The following is a 21,263-nucleotide window of genomic DNA, read 5'->3' as shown; positions in this document are numbered from 1 at the left end:
AGAGATGGGTCTCTGGATATGTATATACATCCATATATATATATATATATATATATATGTGTGTGTGTGTGTGTGTGTGTGTGTGTGTGTGTGTGTTTGCCATGAGGAAAGATGAGGTATAAAAATGAGAGTGTGGAGAGAGGAAGGAGCAATGTATCACCCACTATCTTGTATGCAGAGGTTTGGGGATCTTTATTACTCATCTCTTAAGCCCTCCCATCCACCAACCCTGGAGTCCCAGACTTCATTTTCCCAAGGTGCTGCTTCAGCAGCAGCCAAGAAAAGCCAACACATGCTGCTCCACGGTCTGACTGTCTTACCTGGCCCCAGTCTCCAGTCACCCAGCGAGGAGGAGGGCAGCGGCCCAAGCTGCAGCGGATGCGGACAGGAGGTTTGCTTTCCTCTGGGCAATGTGCAGCTGGAAACGTTTTAGAAAGGTCACTACTCTTGCACAGAACAATCCGGTGCTTGAATCCTGGACCACATTTTGGAGTGCACTGGAAATGAGACGAATACAAATGAATACTGACAGTCTGTGAAGACAGAGAAAAATCTTAGAGAAGTCTTTCCTGAAATAAGTGTGTGTTTGGATATACAAGGTACATACACATCAAACTTGAGGCAAACTCTCCCAGATGTGAAGTTCCTTTATGTTTTGAAGCACAAGGACTTTCCCCTTTCTCCTGAGCCTTAAAGCTCCATACTGATGTTTGCTTTTCTTAGTTTAATTCTTTTTCCTCTTTTTCTTCTTCTTCTTTATCCCTCCCTCCTCCCACACCCCTCCTCTCTCTCTCCTCTCTACCTCTCTCTGTCTGTCTCTCCTTCTGTCTGTGTGTCCCTCCTCCTTCCCTCCCTCTCTCTGTCTGTCTCTGATTAGTTATTCCCCTATTTCTCCTTATATTTGACCTCTTTCAACTGATAAGACACTCATTTTTAGAATGTGGATTCCTTAGTTTTCTACGACAGCACGTATTCTGCTGATAAAGATTCTCCTATTATCAGAAGGGTTTGTGCTGTGTGTAGAGGTCTTGTCTCTGAAGTAAGCTTGGAATTGTGAGTGTCAAGATATGAATAATTAAGCTGATTATTCTTATAGTTTTTGAATTAAATGCATTTATAACATGGAGGATTTCTGGTACAAGTGAAGTTCCCAAGTCCATTCCTACCCATCAACTAAATATAGTATGAGTTTGTTCTTCAGGAGTGGCTACTGCCTGTCCTCACTAGCTGCCCTCTGTCAAAAAAAGTAATGTTTCATTCTTATGTCTCCATCTCTTCTAGGTTAATGACTAGATTAAAGGAGAGAGTGTACTGACTGCCTCTAAGAAATAGACTTCCAATGTACAGTGGATGGCAGAAGGTTTCCAGACCCCTTTCTTCTCTGTTAAGTACATATTCTCTGTGTAAAGAGAAGACTGTGCATAATGTTCTATATCTGAGAAAATTACAAAGCTGAACCTTTGAGATCACATAGCCAATTTACAAACGAGGAAACCAAAACCCACAGAAGTGAAATCATTTCCCCCAAAGTCACATGGTGGCAGACCCAAGACTTCTAAGCCTCTTCATTCCAGGTCCAATATTCCTTCCATAATACATTATTAACTCACTCATAGAGAAGATGTTTCCCACTGGCTGTGATAAGTTTGGCATGTCGAGTTCAGAGTGTCCCCAGAGAACATGAGCACAATTCACACATACTACCTTTGAATTAGGATGCTGGGGCAGGAAAGGAGCCCTGATGGTCAGTGTAACATTGTACTGGGGAAAGAGGAAAGATTCTATCTTTTCTCTATGCAATAAGTAGCACTGAGTGAGTTCCTTCTTACTGTGGGAGGAAATAGACTCAAGGGAAAGGGTCCCACTGCAGAATATGCAATGCAGAACTCCCATAATGGCCCAAGACAGAATGTCAGGGAATGAATATTCCAAAAATAATAATCAAAGCAGTGATGCACACTATGCTTTGAAATAAGATCTGAAGAAAGGGCACTACTTTTGGAAAAACAAAAGGTAAATAGGAAGAAATAGAATGATTTAATGGATAGAAAAATGGAGTTCAAGACTGACCTGAGAGACATTAGTTGTGTGACTCTGGGCAAGTCACTTAACCTCTTATTGCTCTAGGCAACTCTCTACCCAGGAGTTCCCTATATCAATGAAATCCACAAAAAGGGAAAGAATAGGTCTGATCCTTACAACTTAGTTGGATTATCTTGTGCCTTGTTTTCTCCTTTCCCTTTTCAAATGAATAGTGTAGGAATAATCTCTTATTATTAAGTTCATTTCCATCCTCCAGTCTCCATTTTCTCTCTCAGTCCCTACATTATGGATACTGATGTGAGAAATTTCCACAGCACTCTTCTGTCTTATTCCCTAACCCTCCTTTCATTTATTTATTTATTTATTTGTTTGTTTGTTTGTTTGTTTATTTATTTATTCATTCATTCATTCGTTTGTTTGTTTATTTGTTTATTTATTTATTTTTAAACCCTTACCTTCCATCTTGGAGTTAATACTGTGTATTGGCTCCAAGGCAGAAGAGTGGTAAGGGCTAGGCAATGGGGGTCAAGTGACTTGCCCAGGGCCACACATCTGGGAAGTGTCTGAGGCCATGGTCTCTAGGCCTCACTCTCAATCCACTGAGCTACCCAGCTGCCCCCTCTAACCCTCCTTTTATTATTGTGATTCCCTCCATAATGTTAGTAATAGCAGAGAAACTACCTGATTCTAGAGAATGTTGAATAAATATTATATGATAAAAACTATTGAATTGAACTGAGAAAAAGGGGGAAAAAAAGATACCAAAGACAATAAGGGTGAAAAAAGAAATACACAAGAAGAATTGAAGAATATTTCAAAACTATATACGGTCTTGATCTTACACTGGGATGGCATTTCACAGGAATCTCAGATTTGGTGCTTTTCCCCACCCAATTCGGTTTCTCACTTGTTGGATTCCAAAACCATAACTCTAAAGTTGTGTCATCATAGAACTTCACTCAGCATCTGGAGCCTCCTCATCCAGGGACAGCCTATCTTCCCTGCAGCCTGCTCACCCTGGAATATCCCACCCTTCTTCTCCCATTGGTGAATTCCTCCTGAGTTTTCCATTTTGTGAAGAAGCCCAGGCTGGCCTGATTTCATGCCCTTCCCAGATCTGTTCCCAACTTTCTAGGCTTCAAAACCAGGCTCCTGTACCAGATACTTTCATCTTTTCAGTTTAATGAGTAAAGGAATGACATGATCAGGCTTCAGCTTAAGGAAAATCCCTTTGGCAGCTGTGTGGAGGATGGATTAGACTGGGAGAATTTGACCCAGGAAGATAAATTAGGAAGACATTGCAATAGACTAGGCAAAGGGTCATGGAGGGAGGACTAACCCTAAGATAGTGGTGGTGAACAGAGATTTTCTGTTGGATTGGACTGGATATGAAGAAAACTGTAGAGGAAGAAATAGCAAGATTTGGCAACTTATTCAATGTGTTTGAAGAGGGAAAGTTAGAGAGAGAGAATAAGGCCAAGGGTACAAACTTGGGAAACTGGAAAAATAGTGGTGCTCTTGATAAAAACAGAGAAGTTTGGCAGAAGTAAGTCTGAGGAGAAAGAGGCCCTGTTTTGGACCTATTGTCTCTGGGACATCTAGTTCAAACTAGTTCAAACTATCATGTAGGACTGGAGCTCAGAATGGGATTGGCTATGAAGATCTATGTCATATGGAGAGAGATAATAAGTAAACCCAATGGAGAAGTTGAATTCAGTGAGAAAGTATGTAGAGACAGAAAAAATCGGGGATTAAACCAGAGGGGATGAGTATCATCCATGGTTAGTGGGTATACTAGGGATGAGACTAAGGAGTGTTCAGAGAGGAAGGAAAAAGACCCTGGAAAGGAAACATCATAAAAATCCAGAAAGGAATGAGAATTAAGAAGGAGATGATGATCACCAATGTCACATGCAGCAGAGAGGTCAAGGAGGAAGAAGAGTGAGAAATGGTCATCAGATATAGTTATGAAGAGATTATTGGTAATTTGGGAGAAATTAGTTCACTTGAGTGATGAAGACAGAAGACAAGATTCCAAGAGTTGAGAGTGAGACAGAGAATAAGGGAAGCCAACCTATATAACAGAATTTTCTCTTTCTGTTCTTTTTTATGGTTTCACAAAGGTTTATTTTCAAACATTTTTGGAGGCAGCTTCTCATCAAGTTTTATTGCATCATTATGTGAACAAACATACAATTCAGTGTGTAACAGCTTTTTCTAAGAGCTTGGTTGAGAAGGGAGGAGAAATAAGGGATAATTGTTTAAGGGGGATAGTTGGTCTTAGTGATGGCTTATTTTTTTGGATGGAGACTTGAGCAATTGAAGGTAATAGGGAAAGAACTAGTGGATAAGAAGAGATTGAAGATTAGACAGAGGTGAGAGATGACTGAGTGGGCAATCTGTTGGAAAAGAGGATGGGATCAAGGGCTCGTGGTCTTGGCCGGGAGAAGGGACACCTTATTATCAAAGACTTGAGCAAAGGAGGGAAAGGAGGGAAGAATGGGTGGTGATATCAAGGGGCAATGTTGGAAACTAAGAGGGAGCTTAAAGTGAATAACTTCAATTTTTTTTCAGTAAAATTTGAAAAAAAAAGGTCTTCAGTGGAAAGGGTGTGGGGAGAAAAATGTGTAGGAGTCTTGAAGAGAGAAGAGAAGGTTATGGAACAGCTGCTAGGGAGGAATAAAAGGACTGTTTAGCTCATGCTAAAATTGCTTCCTTGAGGTAAGGAAGAATTTCAGGACAGCAAGGCTAAAACCTCACCAAGGGAGCCAAACAACATTCTACCCTGTGGCCACAAAATTAAAAGGAAGAATCACCTGTACTTCTGAATCACTGACCAGTGAAGACACCATCAGGCTTCCAAAGCAAATGAGAGACAACATAATGTACAAATAAAAATAGGGAGCCAAGTTTCCTATTACCAGAATTTCCAACTTTCCAACTTTCCAGAATTTCAGACTTATTCATTACAGTTCTCTATGACTAATGGAGAATAGAAAAGAAAAGAAGAAATATTTGCCTAGGAATTCTGATAAATAGCATCTCAACACCACCTCCTTCTCTTCCTTCTCCCCCCCATTCCATCTTTTTTTTTTTTTAAGCACTTCCTTACCTTCAGTCTTGGAATCAATACTGTGTATTGGTTCCAAGGCAGAAGAGTGGTAAGAGCTAGGCAATGGGGATTAAGTGACTTGCCCAGGGTCTGACAGCTGGGAAGTGTCTGAGGCTAGATTTGAACCCAGGACCTCCCATCCCTAAACCTAATTTGCAATCCACTGAGTCATGTAGTTGCCCCTTCAAGCAAGTTCTTTATGCATTCTTGGGTCAGAAAAGAAAGTTTGAGAATTGTCTTTGGCTTACTTCTTTATCCTCTTTCTCCCCCTTCCCTCTTTCTTTTTCATATATTTATTTTATCTCAATATTCCTTTTTTAAATAAATCCTTATCTTCTGTCTTATGATCAGTACTAAGTATTAGTTCTAAGGCAGAAGAGTGGTAACGATTAGGCAACTGGGGGTTAAGTGACTTGCTCAGGTTCACACAGAGAGAAAGTATTTAAAGTCAAATTTGAATCTGGGACTTCCTGTCTCCAGGGCTGGCTCTCCATCCATTGAGCCATCTAGCTACCCCCTTCCTTTATTTCTCTTATTTATATATGCATGTATCTGGAAGTAAGCTGCAGAAATTGCTCTTGGCAAGTCAAAAGAACCCTCTGGATCTCTGCTCCCAAACCAAGCTGACCCACTGTTTTCAAAGAGTAGTCCAGGAAGTGTAAGCCTAGAAAGGTACCACACCAAGGGCAAAAGATTATATGAGGATCTATCCTAGCGCCAACATCAACAACATGGAAATGGGTTCTGATCAAGGACACATGTAATACCCAATGAAATTGCGCGTCAGCTACAGGAAGGGGTGGGAGGACAGGAGGGAGGGAAATCATGTGATTCCTATAACCAAGGAATAATGTTCTAAATTGACTAATTAAATAAAATTTTCAAAAAGTAAAAAATTATATGAGGATCAGCCTGGCTAAATTCAGAAGGACTCATCACCAAGTTTGCTTCTAGAGAGTGGAATTTTTTAGTCACAGCAGTTCTCAAAAACCACATAAAGGGGTTTTAGAGGGATTGTAATCTGCATCAGAGACAGGATCCATAGAAACAGCAGTGCAGGAAGGCTTAAATGAGACAATAGATTTAAAGCATTTTGCAAACTTGAAAGAATCATATAGATATTAGTTTTGATTATTGTTACTATTATTGTAATTAGCCTACAGTTACCGGACCTTCAGTCTAATGACAGCTCTGTTCCCTTAGCCTTCTATCATGCTTTTTATTTAATTTTATTTTTTGTCATGCAAAACACACTTCCATATTGGTCTTCTATTGTCCTTCTGCTGAGCTCAAGTGAGGTTTATAGAGCAATACAGGGGGTATTGGTGAATGTTTAAGAGACAATAAAAAATGTATGCACACACTTCTAGGTTTACTCTGCATTATCTTACTTGTACAAAAATATTTATAGCAATACTTTTTGTAGTGGCAAAGAATTGGAAATTATGGGGATTAATGGGGAAAATGGCTGAACAAAATATGGCATATGATGGTGATGGAATACAATTATGCTATCAGAAAAGATACACAAGATGAATTCATAAAAAGCTGGAAAGAGCTACAGGAAATCAGGCAGAACTGGGAGAACATTGTACACAGTAACGGCAACAAAGTGCAATGATTATCTGTGAAATATTAACTATTCTCAGCAGTGCAAAGATCTGGGTCAATTCTGAAGGACTTCAGATGGGGAAGGCTCTCCCCCTCCAGAGAAAGAACTTTCACATCAGTGTATCTTTGGTTTTATTTTGGAGTTCTGGTTCTGTGTGACTTTGCTCTTACAACAATGACCAACATGGAAGTGTGTTTTGCATGGCAATAAAAACAAAATTTAAAAGAAGGTATTTTATGTTTTTGCGCGTTGAAGATAGCTGTTCTGTTTGCCACTCTCCAAACTCCCAGTTTTCTGCTAGGAAACCAAGACCTAGCTCAAATATGGAATGACAGGGGAACGTGTCACTCTACCCCACGGTGCAGACTTGTCTTTTAACATATATTCTTCTAGAGACAATGATTTAACTTGAAGAAACATTGTTAATGATGGGAATTTCAGAGAGATAGGTTGATGGAGTGCTGGAAAGAGGTGCATCTTTCTCACGTGTCTTATCTGGGAATACCAGGTATTTCGTAGAGTAGATTATCCTGATCTCTGCCAGATACTATAAGAATTTAGTTTCTTTCAGTGTATCAACTGTGGATGTCAAAAGCAACTATCTTGATCTATCAAAAGAAAAAGTTAGGGCTAGTGAAGACCACCTGCAATACTCAGTCACTTTTATGTTTTCCTGTATATCTTTAAGAGCTCCTCTTCACAAAAGGGTGAGAAGGATGGAAAGTCAATGAAAGCCCAATGTGGCATGGGAGATCCTAGCAATGAAGAGCCATTCTGGGGCTTAATTAGCTTCACAAAGGGCTGCCAAAGTAGCCATTTTCCACCTGGGTAATTTGGCATGTTTTTACCATAAGCACAGGGTGGGTTTCATTGATGAAGAAAACGGTTCCTGGCTTTGCAACAATGGAAATTTTATATCGCAGCAGTTGGGGAAGAAAAGGAAGGGGTCAAAGAGTAAATTCCACGGCTACAACATGTTTTCACCAGCTGAACCTCACCCTTGTGATTAGCAGAGATCAGACAGCAAGGGGAGGGAGCATTGGAGGGTGCAGAAAAAGGAAGGAAGTTTGCACAGGCGTGTCAGGAGAAAATTCATGTGAAATATTTGCAGAAGGTTCACTAAGAGAGACCAATGCTGCTAACTACTGTGCTACTGGGGCCCCTTTTCAATAGTGGGAGGAGTCTCTTTCCTCTGGGAAGAACAAGGTTCTTGTTTCCATTCTTCTTTCCATTGCTGCCCAGACTTTTATTTCACTTAAACCTATTTATTTTGCTTTGGTGGATTGCCCTCTCCCACCCCTCACTCCTCAGGAAAGATGTGGGCTGCCCAGGAAGGTAATAAATAAGAAGAGCTGTGTGTTTTTCTTTGGGAAAATAGAGAAGGACAGTGGTAAGAGAGGAAGATCATCTTTTTCCCACTTGAACAAATTGAAGATAACCTGGTGTGGGGAATTCCTGAGGCAATAACATCATTCTTTCATCTTTCCCCTAAAGTGAATTTCCTGGAGTATTCCCTGATGATGAGACAACAGTAGCTTCAGTGCTCCTCATGAGGTAGTAATACATGCTTAAGTTCCAGCCTCAGAATGGAAAAGAAGAGGCAGTGTGATATAACGGAAAGAGTTTGGTCTCTGGAATTAGAGGACCTGGATTCAAATCCTAACTGATACTACTCTGTGACTTTGGGCAAGTTACTTGACCTCTCCAGACCTCAGTTTCCTTTATCTGTACAATTTTCAGGTTGAATTACATGTCCTTTCAAGTATCTTCTTGCTCTAGATCTATGCTATTATTATAAGCTAGGTAGTTATTAATGAAGTGCAGGATCAGAATTAATCATCTATCTCCTGGGGGCAGGTAGGTGATTTGATGGATTATGAGCCAGGTCTAGAGATGGAAGTTCAAATCTGTTCCCAAACACATCCTAGGTGTGACCCTGGACAAGTCATTTAACCCCCATTGCCTAACCCTTACTGTTCTTCTGTCTTGGAAACAATAAACAGCATTGATTCTAAGATGGGTGGCAAGGGTTTAAAAAATGTCTATCCATTCATCAGTCCATTCATCGATCCATCCATCCATCGATCCATCCATCCATCTATCTATCTGTCTATCTAACTATATCTCCCATACTTTGACCCTACTACCCCAAAAAGACATTAGAAGTATGAACCAAAATTCATTAGTTTGGGCATACTAGTAGCTCCAACAAGTCATGATTCAACAGTTCCTCCTCAAGAAAGCCAGAAACTAAAGGCATCTAGGGGTAGTAATTTCAGAGTCTATGAAAACAAAAATATTAATAAAGAGAAACCAAAAGAAAATGGGTCAAAACAACTTCTGTGGCTCCTATAGCATTTCCAGTGGGGGGGTTAAAAAAGATTGAGCCTCAGTTTCTTCATCTTTAAACTAGATAATAAAAATTACACTACTTCTCTTACAGCCCTGTAGTATCAGATAAGACAATACATGTACAAATGTTACAAAAATGTAAGCTATTATTAACACTGAGTGTAGTATAGTGAATAGAGACCTGGCTTTAGAAACAGAAAGACCTGAATCCAAGTTCTGTCTCTGACTCATACTGACTGTGTGACTGTTAACAAATCTAATTAACCTCTCAATGTCCCCAGAAACCCTTCAAAGATGACAAGAAGGTGACAACCTGTTTTGTTAGAAGCACTTTCCTCACTGGTAAATACCAATGAAATCACATGACCAGACCAAATATAGTTATTATGATGAGGAAGAAGAATCTAGCATGATAGTTGAAATAGATATACATCAGTAACTAACATTTGCCTGGGCACTCTGCCTCTCTGTCTCTGTCTCTGTCTGTCTGTCTGTCTGTCTCTGTCTCTGTCTCTGTCTCTCTCTCTGTCTCTCTCTCTCTCCTTCCCTCCTTTTTCCCTCCCTCCCTCAGCATTATATTAACCAAAAAGTAAAGTGAGAGAAAAGTGTCAGCAGACAAGAGGTGCACAGACATTACTCTGTGCAGGAAGATTTGGGCATTTTATTTTCATGAGTAGTCAGGGTGTTCTCCCAGTCCTTTGGTAACATTTATCTTTTTGTTTTTCTGTTTCTATGGTGCCAATAGAGTGTAGGACTTATGTACCATTTACCTTTTCATTAAAGGCTCTCTATCACCTCACTTGACCTTATTTCTCCTACCTTTTCTTCCTCTATTCCTAACAGAATCCCACTACTTCAGTTAAACTCATCTTTTTATTGTCAACCACAAGGGTTTACTGCAGGCCACCATTGTTAGTTAGTTGGAGACAACAGTTAAAATTTCAATATGAGTATTAACAACTCAGAAATGGGAAAATATTACAGATCAGGGCTTGGTTTGTTCTTGTTGATGTCTAGGCTTAAGATAATGGAGAAAATGACAATAATACAAATTAAACTTAAAATTGCTCTGTCCATTTTTCCCCCTGGAGATTTGGTAATTAAACATTTACCACCATATACCTGTGACCCCTAAGCACCACCTGCAACATGCCATTATTCCTTCTCCCTTTGCTCAGTGTGCCTCTTGCCATTCTCCCTCTCTACTAATGCAAATTCAATACTTCTTCCAAATTTGTCAAATCCCATGTCCACCAAAAGATTTCATATATGACTCCAGCCTTCACTGTTTTTCCTTTGGTGAATGCTTAGCATTTGGACCATATACCTCAAAATCAGAAAAGTGGGTACGTGATGATACAACAATCCTGCTCTCAATTGTTTCTTGAATAGTAGTGTTCCCCTAATGAAATTAAAAAACTATCTGAGAGCACAGGCCCAATTTAATTCAATTCAGTCCAGTCCCATAAACAATTATCAAGGACTCACCATGTGTAAGGTAGTGTGGCAAATGATGTACAGGAATTATGCTTCTACTTTTGCAGTATTCTTCACTATACTAACTGCTGAACTTGGCAAATTCTTGCTGATTTGACTTGAGATTCTAAGATCATTTTACTTAACTTTGGGCTCTCCCACTAAGATCATTAACAATGGATATTGAAAGCATTCCATAAAGCCCAAGAAACTGAGCTGTTAAGAAAACTCACAAAAGGTGGGCAACCCTGTGAAATCATGCCTACTCTTTCAAATTCAACCAGGAGTTTTTCTACTTATCACGGTGGGATCCATGCTGTTCTCTACCACAGTTTAGAGCAGAAAACAAAGAAAATCCCCATATTTGATTTAAACTGTAAGAGAAATGTTAAGTAGTCAGAATGTAATTATTGAAATTGGAGTATAGCCAGGAAACTAGGGAGAAAACTCAAAGTCCTGCCAAAGCTTCTGTGGGTAACCACAACTGGTCAGAATCTCCTCTTTTATGTCTCATCTAAAACACAGCTCTTCCTTTACCACCATGGCTCCCAGAAAACAAGGCCAGTCAAGGAGTATTGATTCAGAGGAAAGAGAGGTACCTCCCAAGTCACCCACAAGATTTCTGAAAGAACAATGTTTGGTTTGGTTTTTGACAAATCTGATTTTCTGGTGAGGTCTTGGTCATCAGAGGCACCCAAGGTGAGGGTCACATTAAGCCACTGGAAGTCAATCATAGAAAACAGAGTGAACATGAGATTTGTCTTGCTAAACATCTAAGCTATACTATGAAACCTGGAATGTTTTCACCAAGTTTGCTCTTTAGTGATCAGTACTTTGGGAATACAACTACCCTAAGGAATATAGGGATAGTAGGTGGGTGTCTGTACCAGGAGAAATGGTGGAAGGTCTAGCATCAGTTTTATCTCCTACTTCATTCTGAAGAGTTCTTCTAATGTCCCTGCTTTTTATAAGCCTTCTTGGTGGCGTATGTGTAGGCAAAAACATCATTGTAACAATTCTTCCTCTTTGCCTAGGGGAGAGCACTTGAAGGAGAATAGGACATGTTCAGAACTTAGAATTCCTCAGCATTTCTTCATCTAACCCTGCTTCAAGCTCTCTCTTCATCAGCTTGAGGGCTAAGGATTCATTAACTTTCATGACCTGGGAAACTCTCATTACCCAGCAAACAATAATAGAAAATAACATGACTCAAATTCACTGGTGTGCAGATATCCTTATTTGGCAAGCACTAGGAACCTCACGTGCTCAGATGTCCAAATATGAAATACTTTGCTATTGACAGTAAAGACATCTTGAAGAAAAAAAAGAAGAGAGCCTCAGATTTCCTTACTTCTGACCAGTCCAAAGCAACCCACTGAGGGGGACAAGACTGGTTGTTGCAGGGTTCTTTTTCAATGGGTCGATGGGTTAAACAGCTACTGTAGTCCAGTGTCTCCTCCTCAGAAGGTCCAATCTTCCTGATACAGAGCACTGTCCTCGTGCGCATTCCACCATCACAGGTCTTGCTGCACTCCAACCAATCCCCAATAAACCACCTGTAGCACCAAGTAGGAGAAACACAGAGAAGTATTTCCTAAGTGCAGCGGCAATTTTCAGCTGAATTGCAAGCAATTTCATAAAAGAGACCAAATCCACTTTCAAGCATATCTATCTGGAAAGAGTAAGGTATCCGGGGTGGTTGAAATAATTGCTGGGCATACACTCACACTAAGGGATTACCATGAAATTCCACAACCATCCCTTAGCTCTGGGGACAATGGTCACCTATGGCTCATCACCCAATATTTAAGGGCCAGTAAGGGAATGTGGAGGGATGGACAGCAGCCCAAATCTCTCTCTACTACTTGGGAAATAACTCTGAGGTATTGTGATGTCTTTGCATGGAAAACTCCTGGAGTTTTCTAATATTCCATTTCAGCATTAAATCCATGAGGATCTGACAAATTCTTCATAGTCAAAAATAGAGGCTATACTTAATATATTGATTCACAATAGACTTTACTATTATTATTACTTGGAATTGCTTCATTCTCTAGTAAAATATTACAAAATAGCATTCACCATTTTTCAAACAAAAACACTGGTCAGTTCAAAATCTAAACACTTTAAAATCAGTATTTTCATTAAGGAAGAATTTCATTTGTTGATGTTTCAAAAACCATCACACAGCATTTTTGAGATCTCTTACTCTGAATCAATCTCTAAAAGAGATTAAACAATGTTTTCAAATTTTCTTTCTTCCCTTAATTTTTGCTTTTCACAAATGAGGATTAAGTCATTTAGGGGAGGGAATATGTGCTTGTATACTGAAGATGATAACTTGTATGCCAGCCATACTAAAGCTCTGGTTCAGTTGCCAGGAATAAAGAAAAACAGTGATTTCATCACTAAGATTGGGAGATAAAACAGAAATGTCTACTCAGTCATAGAAAATTTAGTCATACCACCTCCAGCCATGATCTCATTAGATAGCATATTGTACGAAGGGTCCAACTTTGACATTCCTTCAATAGAAGACCTCTAAATTAAACACAGGTGCAGACAGAGTTGGTGCTGGTGATTCAGTAGGTGTTGCTGTTTTTCTGTCTCCCTTAGTCAGTGCCACCTCTGACTTTTCACTCCTTGTCCAGTCTAGTTTTGCTATGAGTCTGTCTCTAATATTTTAGCCTGGATGTATCACCACAGCCTTCAACTTGGAATGCATAAAAATAAACTTATTAATCACCCTCTCAGTTTCTCTTCTGCTTTCACCACTGATTTTATACTCTTTCAACCCTTCAAGACCCGATCCATTAGCCTACTGACTTTTCTTGTTCACAAAATCATTCTTTCTTCTATAGACTTGAAGTGTTGAGTGGCTTAAATGGTTATTTAATTTTTTTTAACTACTGCAAGCCATAATGGGCTGCTTTTTCATCCAAAGGAAAACCTAGTTAAGTTTGAGATACAGGAATGATGGGCTCTTGGCAGGAGACTAAGGACATTTGACGAGGGCCAAGAAGGCTATACCAACATGGAGACAAACAGATCTGATCGTGAGGGCTTTCAACAGAAAATGGCAGAGGAATGAGCAAATAATACATCTTCTTTTGCTATCACACAATATATGCTATAAAATCTCATGAATAATGATAGATGACATTTACATAACACTTATAGGTTTACAAAGTGCTTTACAAACATGAGGGTGTTTTTTTTTTTCCTCACAATATCTCTGGCAGGGAGATGCTATTACTATCTCCATTTTAAAGATGAGGAAAGATGCAGACAGAGGTTAAGTGAGTTGCCCAGGTTCACACAGTTAGTCAGTGTTGGAGGCAAAATCCAATCTCAGGTCTTCTTGAATACAAGCCCAACACTATCTACATAGTCATTTGTGAGGATGGCTGATTCTATGTTTGACCCACATATATCCTAGGAAATTCCTATGTACCGAATCAGTTGCGTTTAGCAAACGATCAGGTTAGCAAGCTTCAGTTAATCTAGGTTTTCAGAGTTAAAATCTTGATTAATCACAATGCTCTTGAGGTTGATGAAGGGGAAAGAGGAAGGGTATCACATCCCGGACCACCCTCTGATTGACTGCCCAGAGGTTCCCCTTCCCACTCAGGCTCGGAGCTTGTATTTCTTTTCAGTCTCATCTTAATCACAATTTCCTCACACTAACTCCTCATGAAGAGGTCTAAAACTCCACCAAAGACCTTATGCAAAGAGAACCTTGTTAATACTAATGCCTTTAGATGTCTGTCCATACACAAATGTACACATAGGTAATAAACAAAGAAAGTAGAAATCTTAATGCAAAGAAATAAACTTGACCACATTCACTATTACTGAGAAATTGTGGGAATAAAGTACAGCAGTAACAATAATAGCATGTATAAAGCACTTTAGAGTTTTGAAAGCACATGTTATCTTATTTGTTCCTCACAACAACCCTGTGAGGTGGGTGCCATTAATATCTCTGCTTTACAAATAAAGAAACTGAGGCTGAGAGGCTCAGGATCAGTCATGCAGCTCGGTAAGTCCAACACTGGACTCAAACTCTGGTCTTCCTGAGTCCAAGTTTAGCACTTCTTCTAGTGTACATTTCTATGGTAGCTGCTATTTACAGTGGTAGGTACATCTTATTTAAATAGTCCTACCAAAGGGTCTATGGATTAGCATTTTGCATCAAAAAGATCTAGTCTGTGAGAAAAATCAAGAAACAGAAGGAATAAATATGTGGTTGAATTTGAGTTAGGAACAAAGGAGGGAGAAGCAAAAGATTTTGTCCTGGGGGGTGGGGGGTAGGGGGTGGCGGATTGCAGATCACTAATCAGAAAGAATCAACAGATGAAGAGTCTGGGAAATAAGAATGGAAACCAGGCATGAAGGCTAGGGCTCTCTCTTCTAAAAGTTGGCACTTGAGAAATTCTTGACTTGCCTTAATAATGATTTTATTTTTCAAAGGATGGAGGAAATGCCAAGTGGACCTTTTTGGAATCAATATGGAAAAAACTAGCCTACCCAAGTAGAAAGGACTGGAACCTGGGGGGTAACTGAACTCAATATCTTTGACTGAGTTCACAATAGATAAAATAGGGAAACCTGGCCATAGCATCTTTCAAAGCGTTAGAAAAGGCAAATAATATTTTGTGCCCTGAAATTTTTAGTGGAATTCAGTTCAATAGGTAGATGTTTTCAAAAACAAAAATTTGACAACAAAAACAACAATGATTCTGATGAGAGAATAAAGAGGAAGTTAATCTCTGAAGACATAAATATGGCTGCAAAGGGAACTCATACTGATTCAGTTTTTTAAAGACATGTACAGAAGATTGGAAGCAAGGAAAAATAACTAAGAATGAATACAAAAGGATTAAATGTTCATATAAGAATATCTCCAGAATGAACTGAAAATAATGAAAAAGACTTCTTTGATTATGTTGAGCGCAAATCCCTATCAAATAAGGAATATAATCAATCCTTATTCAATAAGCATCAATAAGGCAATCAATTAGCAGATAGTCTAAACTATATCCCCCATCCTTTATCAGCCACAAGAACATTGTGATTAGGAACATTGGCTAACCTGGCATACCTGCACTGAATTAGATTAAGTTTGCTAAATTGTTAGCTTATTGACTTTGCATTATTAACCATTAAAGTAGCTGACAAAGGCAGTTATTGGGTCTTTCTTCTGTCTTTTGAGGGATGGGACTTAATCAGTATTTATTAAGTGTTTACTATGGATCAGGCATTGTGTTAAGTGCTGGAAATAAATCCCCAAAATGAGGTAGTCACTTCTCTTGAAGAATCTATATTCTACTGGGAGAATGCATACTCACAGATATAGAAGACGTGCAAAAGTTTTGGAAGAGGCAATAGGAACGGAAGAAATCAGGATATCTCTTCTCATGAAAGAAATATACATGAGCTGAACACTAAAGAGAAATGAAGTTCCTGGGATAAGCCACATTCCAGAATACTGAAATAACTTGGGGATATGATTGCTGAATTGCTGTCAGTGATCATCAGAAAAATTGTGGAGGATAAGAAGGGATAACAAAGGACTAGGGACTGGCAAAAAGTAGTATTGTTGTTATTATTGCTTTTAAATAAAAGACTGTAGATTTTTCCAAACTATAGGCTAGTAAGATTGGTTTTAAGTCCAATAAAAAATATAAAACACTTCATAGATTTAGAACTGGAGAAAGAGTTCTCAAAGATCACCAAATTCAATAGCCTCATTTTATAGAGGAAGAAACTGAAGCCCTAAAAAAGAAAAATGATTTACTCAGTTACATATCCAGCAAGTGTCTAAGCCAGAATTTGAACTCCAGCCTTCCTGGCTCCAAATCCTGTGCTCTATCCATAGCAACAAAAGATTTTTTTATGATCATATAAAAAGGGAAACAGGGTAGTTTCTCATGGGGTAGTATATGTTCACCTAGAGAACAAATTCTGCCAAATTAATCTTACTTTTTTTGATCAAGGTTATCAATACATATTGATAGTTCAGGGAAATTCCACAGACATGATATACATAAAATATGCATAGGCATTTGACAAAGTTATATTAGACTTGTAGACAAGATGGAGAAATGTGGGCTGGACAGTGCAGATAGGTAGACTAAGAGTTAGTTGAATGACAAAAGTGTTGATTAATGTATCGATGTCAACTTAGAAGGAAGTCTCTAGTGGAATGGCTTGGGGAAAGGTGTTTGGTTTTACTCAAGATCTTTATCAATGACTTGAATGAAGGCATAGACGGTATGCTTGTCAAATTCACAGATGACGTAAAGCTGACAGGGATACTCAATATGCTGGATGACAGAATTGGGATCCAAAAAGCTCTTAACAGGCTAGAGTGGCTGGCTGAATCTAATTAGCTGAAATTTAATAGGAATAAATATAAAATCTTACCCTCGGGTTAAAGAACTGAGTTGAACAAATAGAGAACTGGGGATATGTGGTTAAATAAGAGTTTATATGAAGAAAGTCTTGGGGGTTTTACTAGACTGCAAGCTCAACATGAGTCAATAGTGTCCCATTACAGTTATAAGAGCCAACAGGTTCTTGTTCAGTCATTTTTCAGTTGTATCCAATTCTTCCGGATCTCATTTGGGGTTTTCTTGGTAGAGATACTGGAATGATTTGCCATTTCCTTCTCCAGCTCATTTAACAGATAAGGAAACAGAGGCACACAAGGTTAAAGGACTTGCCCAGAGTCACACAGCTACGAAGTGTCTGAGAGCAGATTTGAACTGAGGAAAATGAGCCTTCCTGACCCCAAGCCTGGCATTCCCTCCACTGAGCCCCCTAGTAGCCAGTGGGATCTGAAGTTACATTAACAGTGTTTAGAAGAAGAGAGGTGAAGGTCTGACTCTGGCCAGCTGATATCAAAGGTTGCTCTATTTTTTTCTAAAGCCATTGTTTAGAAAGGATACTGAAAAACTGGAGCAGCATCCAAAAGAAGGTGACCAGGATAAAGAGAAGACTTGAAATGAAGCCACAGAGGGATCCATTATACTGCTTGACTCCAAAGTGTTAACTTGGACTCCTAGCTAGAGGTTTGCAAAGAAACATCATTAGTTTCTCTTAACAAATCAGAGGTGTCTAAAAGTGTCATCATGGAGTCCCTCAAGAGGCAGTAGGTTTCTGTTCCCTAGAGGTCATCAAAACAAAGACTATATAGAACGAAGGGTTCTATGAGTTTACCAGCCAGACTCATTCTCTTGAGTGAGGCTCACACCTGAAGTAACTGAAGGGAGGATGCCTTCTGCTACCCAGTTCACATTCTCAGCTGCATGCACTAAGAACTATCTGACAAAAAGCAAGGTAAAAAAATTGGAGCCCAAGATAAACAAGCTCCAGAATTTGATTTCCAAATAAAGCAAAGCCTTGATAAAATTATCAAGACAACTGAAAGCCTCAGCTTTATGGACCTTTATTTCTGCTTTGCAAATATCTGAAAAGTAAAAAAAAAATACAAGAAAATGCTCTGTATTTATTTAAAAACAATAATACTTTATCATCAAGCCTATAATCATCCATAGCCAGCACAAAGCTCTTTAGTTCAATCTCCAATACTTCCACCAACAATCATGGTTGATGACTGAAACAATTGTTATGTGTTTGAAATGACTATAAGATCCTTAAGCATCAAAGATTCAAATTTGTTTATTAAGCAGGACTAAGCATTAATTCATTTCAGATTTTTAATGACTATTTGAAGCAAAAGAGATTTCTGCTTAATCCCCAGTGAAGCATAAAATTAAATTAATCTAATCAAAACATTTCACGTGCTAAGTATTTTAGTAACTGATATTTTGCCCTAGTTTTTTTTCCATTAATATAAAGAACATTCCTGAAGTTTAACTAAATGTGAATATGCCAGTTACCTCACAACTTTGTTTTCATGACATTTCAAAACTACTTATGACAATTTAAACTACTGAACAAGAATAATATCTCCATGTGATTTTACTAGCTGTGAAATATCCTTCATATTCAAACAATATAGTGAAAAATCAACTCTGAGTTAATCTCCTTGAGGAACTAAATTTCTAGTTTTCTAATTATATCACCTAATAACGATTCCTCCCTTTCTTGCTTGCTTCTATCCCAACCTTCTTTTTCTATCTATCCAGAACCCATCTGGCTTGGTGAATTATTTTTTAATCTAGAGAATTAAGTGGAAGCACTCTTGAAGGGCAGCTAGACAGAGCACTAAGACTAGAGTCAGGAGAACCTCCGTTAAAATCTAGCCTTAGACATCTACTAGCTATTTGACCCTGGGAAAATCACTTAATCTCTCTTCACCTTAGTTTCCTCAACTGTAAAATAGAAATAGTAATATCATTTACCTCACACAGTTTTGTGAGGATCAAGTGAGATAATATTTGTAAAGTGATCAGTATGGTACCTACCACCAAGGGAGAATTTTTAAAATATTTGTTTATTTCCTTCCTTGGGTATTGCCAAGCAAGGGAATGTCATTCTTCCTTAGTAGTTCAATCTCTGGGCTCTCCAGTGCCTTCCCAAATAAAAAGCAAATTTTTCAGTTTAAAAAGTGAGCCACTTTTTCTTGTTTGATTCATATGAATTTCTTTCCTTATCTCTTCCTATTCCCCTGTCATTTTCTTTGCCCTCTAAACTTCCAATATTTGAAAACTTTTATATTGTTAATTTCTTGTAGCATAACTAAAATATTCTCCTATAGAGAATTCCATTCCATGAAAAATTAATCTCTGACATAGTCACCAAATGTTAGAATTAGAAGGAACATTAGAAATCATGTCATCTAAATTTTACATGTAAGGAAATTGAAGGGCTGGAAAGATCACAAAAATGACTGGACAGGAGCTGGGAAAGGGCTAGTTCTCCTACCCAAGATTCTTTTCCCAAGTATTCATCCAACATCTCCTTTCCTTTCTTCTCCACCCTCCTCAAGTCTTATTGATTCCAGGAAGCTTATCTTGACTCACCCTACCATTGTATCCCTAAGATGCCAAAATAATAAGTATGTTTAGTTTAAAAATAATCAAGCCAATTGTTTGGCACTGTATAGACAAAACCATCTGCCATTTAATAGAATTACCTCTGAAAAGATCTTTTGGGTATAAAAGAGACATAGTCTTTGTGGAAAAATCATTGAAAGGCTAGATGAATCCAATTTTCCTACACCTGAACTTTAATTAGGAACAAACATGTGGATGGTCCAAAAAAGACAGTGATTTCAAGTGATTTAACATTTATTTGTTTTCTTAAGCCTGTAAATATCTGAAGACTGAGACTTTGTCATTCCTTAACTATCATAATATCTAGTTGTATAGCATCTAGAAACTAAGGGTATTTATTCATTTAAGAAAATTGTCATGTAATTACAACCACTAAGAAAAAGTCAAATTTTAAAAAAGGAGGGAAGTCGATCCAGATTTGGAGATCTTTATATATTACTCAGTCCAGAAGCATTTATTAAAACATCTACTACAAGCAGGGCAATGGTCCCTGAGTTACAAAGAAAGGCAAAAAACAGTTTATACTCAAGAAGATTACAGTCTAATGGGGAAGATATTGTGTAAGCAACTAAGTACTAGCAATATATACAAGATAAATGGGAATAATCAACAGAGGGAATGTACTAGCATTAAGGTGGATAGGGAAAGGCTTACTGTAGAAGGTAAGCTTTTAGCTGGGACTTCACAGAAGCCATGGTTCTACATGCCTACAGAAAATAATTTCACATATTTGTCTACTTAGACATGTATATTGTATATATATTTTCCTATTCTAACACATTTAATATTTTCTTCTGAATATTCTTGTCTGCCTTCCATGTGATCCCCTTTAGAACTGCACCATCCTTCAGTATATTAGTGTTTCCGATACCATCCCACCCCTCCTCAATTCCCCTTTATTTAAGAAGATTAAGAAGAAAGAAGAATGGGATACTTGGCAATATTCAAGGACTTAATAAATGGTTTCTGAACTTGATCTGAATTTAAATGATCATTGTTAGCCATAGTTATAAACCCAGGTAGATTTCAATCAAAATTACTACTATTTTTTTGCCATTTAAAAAATACTAGCATTTTTTACTTTTTTATGATTTTAGAAAAAGATATAAAAGGAAAAATTATCAGACTCCTGAAAGAATAGCATTTAAGCTTAAAAGACCAGAAGGCCAAATAGAGCAAGTGTAACCAAGAACACTAATATTTTAGTGGAGTTGACCATCAGCCAAAACTAATACTTAAAATCTTGATAGTTATCATGATGGGTAGAGAGACTCCCAAATACATAGAAATATGCTAAACATATTTTAAAATGCCAAAGGACAGAATTAGGCTTTCTTTTCTCTTTTTTTTTAACTTCTTTTATTTTGGAATATTTCTTGAGATACATTTCCCCATATAACTGGCTTGAGAGAAAACTGAGAAAAAACTGAATGTATAAACTCAAGTCTTTGTAATACTTACATTCCTGTGCTTTTCCATGTCTGAGTCTGGGGGGAATTCATTATGTAGGAATCACATTTCAAGAAGAACTAACATAGAACTATAAACATTTTTGAATGAATATTTACACCTCATCACCCTAGATTATTCTGTTGTCTTACTCAATCACCAGCATCCTAAACTCTCTGGAATTTAATAACTC

At 38.2% G+C, this 21,263-nt stretch overlaps 1 protein-coding gene across 3 annotated transcripts in view; it reads right to left on the bottom strand.

Annotated features, from left to right (window-relative positions):
* Positions 1-21,263, bottom strand: part of ADAMTS6 (ADAM metallopeptidase with thrombospondin type 1 motif 6) — a 353,046-nt gene that overhangs the window by 22,417 nt on the left and 309,366 nt on the right. For 2 of the 3 annotated variants that reach the window (XM_056824863.1, XM_056824862.1), the window contains 2 exons: positions 11,947-12,151; positions 321-497 (listed from right to left, as the gene is read on the bottom strand). In XM_056824863.1, the coding sequence (XP_056680841.1) occupies positions 321-497; positions 11,947-12,151 (382 nt within the window). Of the gene's footprint in view, positions 1-320; positions 498-11,946; positions 12,152-21,263 lie in introns of those variants that run through there. The other variant, XR_008917943.1, reaches the window with a different exon arrangement.

The sequence above is a fragment of the Monodelphis domestica genome, chromosome 3, assembly GCF_027887165.1.
Source record: "Monodelphis domestica isolate mMonDom1 chromosome 3, mMonDom1.pri, whole genome shotgun sequence".
Classification (NCBI taxonomy): Eukaryota; Metazoa; Chordata; class Mammalia; order Didelphimorphia; family Didelphidae; genus Monodelphis; species Monodelphis domestica.
This window is presented reverse-complemented; position numbering and strand designations above follow the sequence as displayed.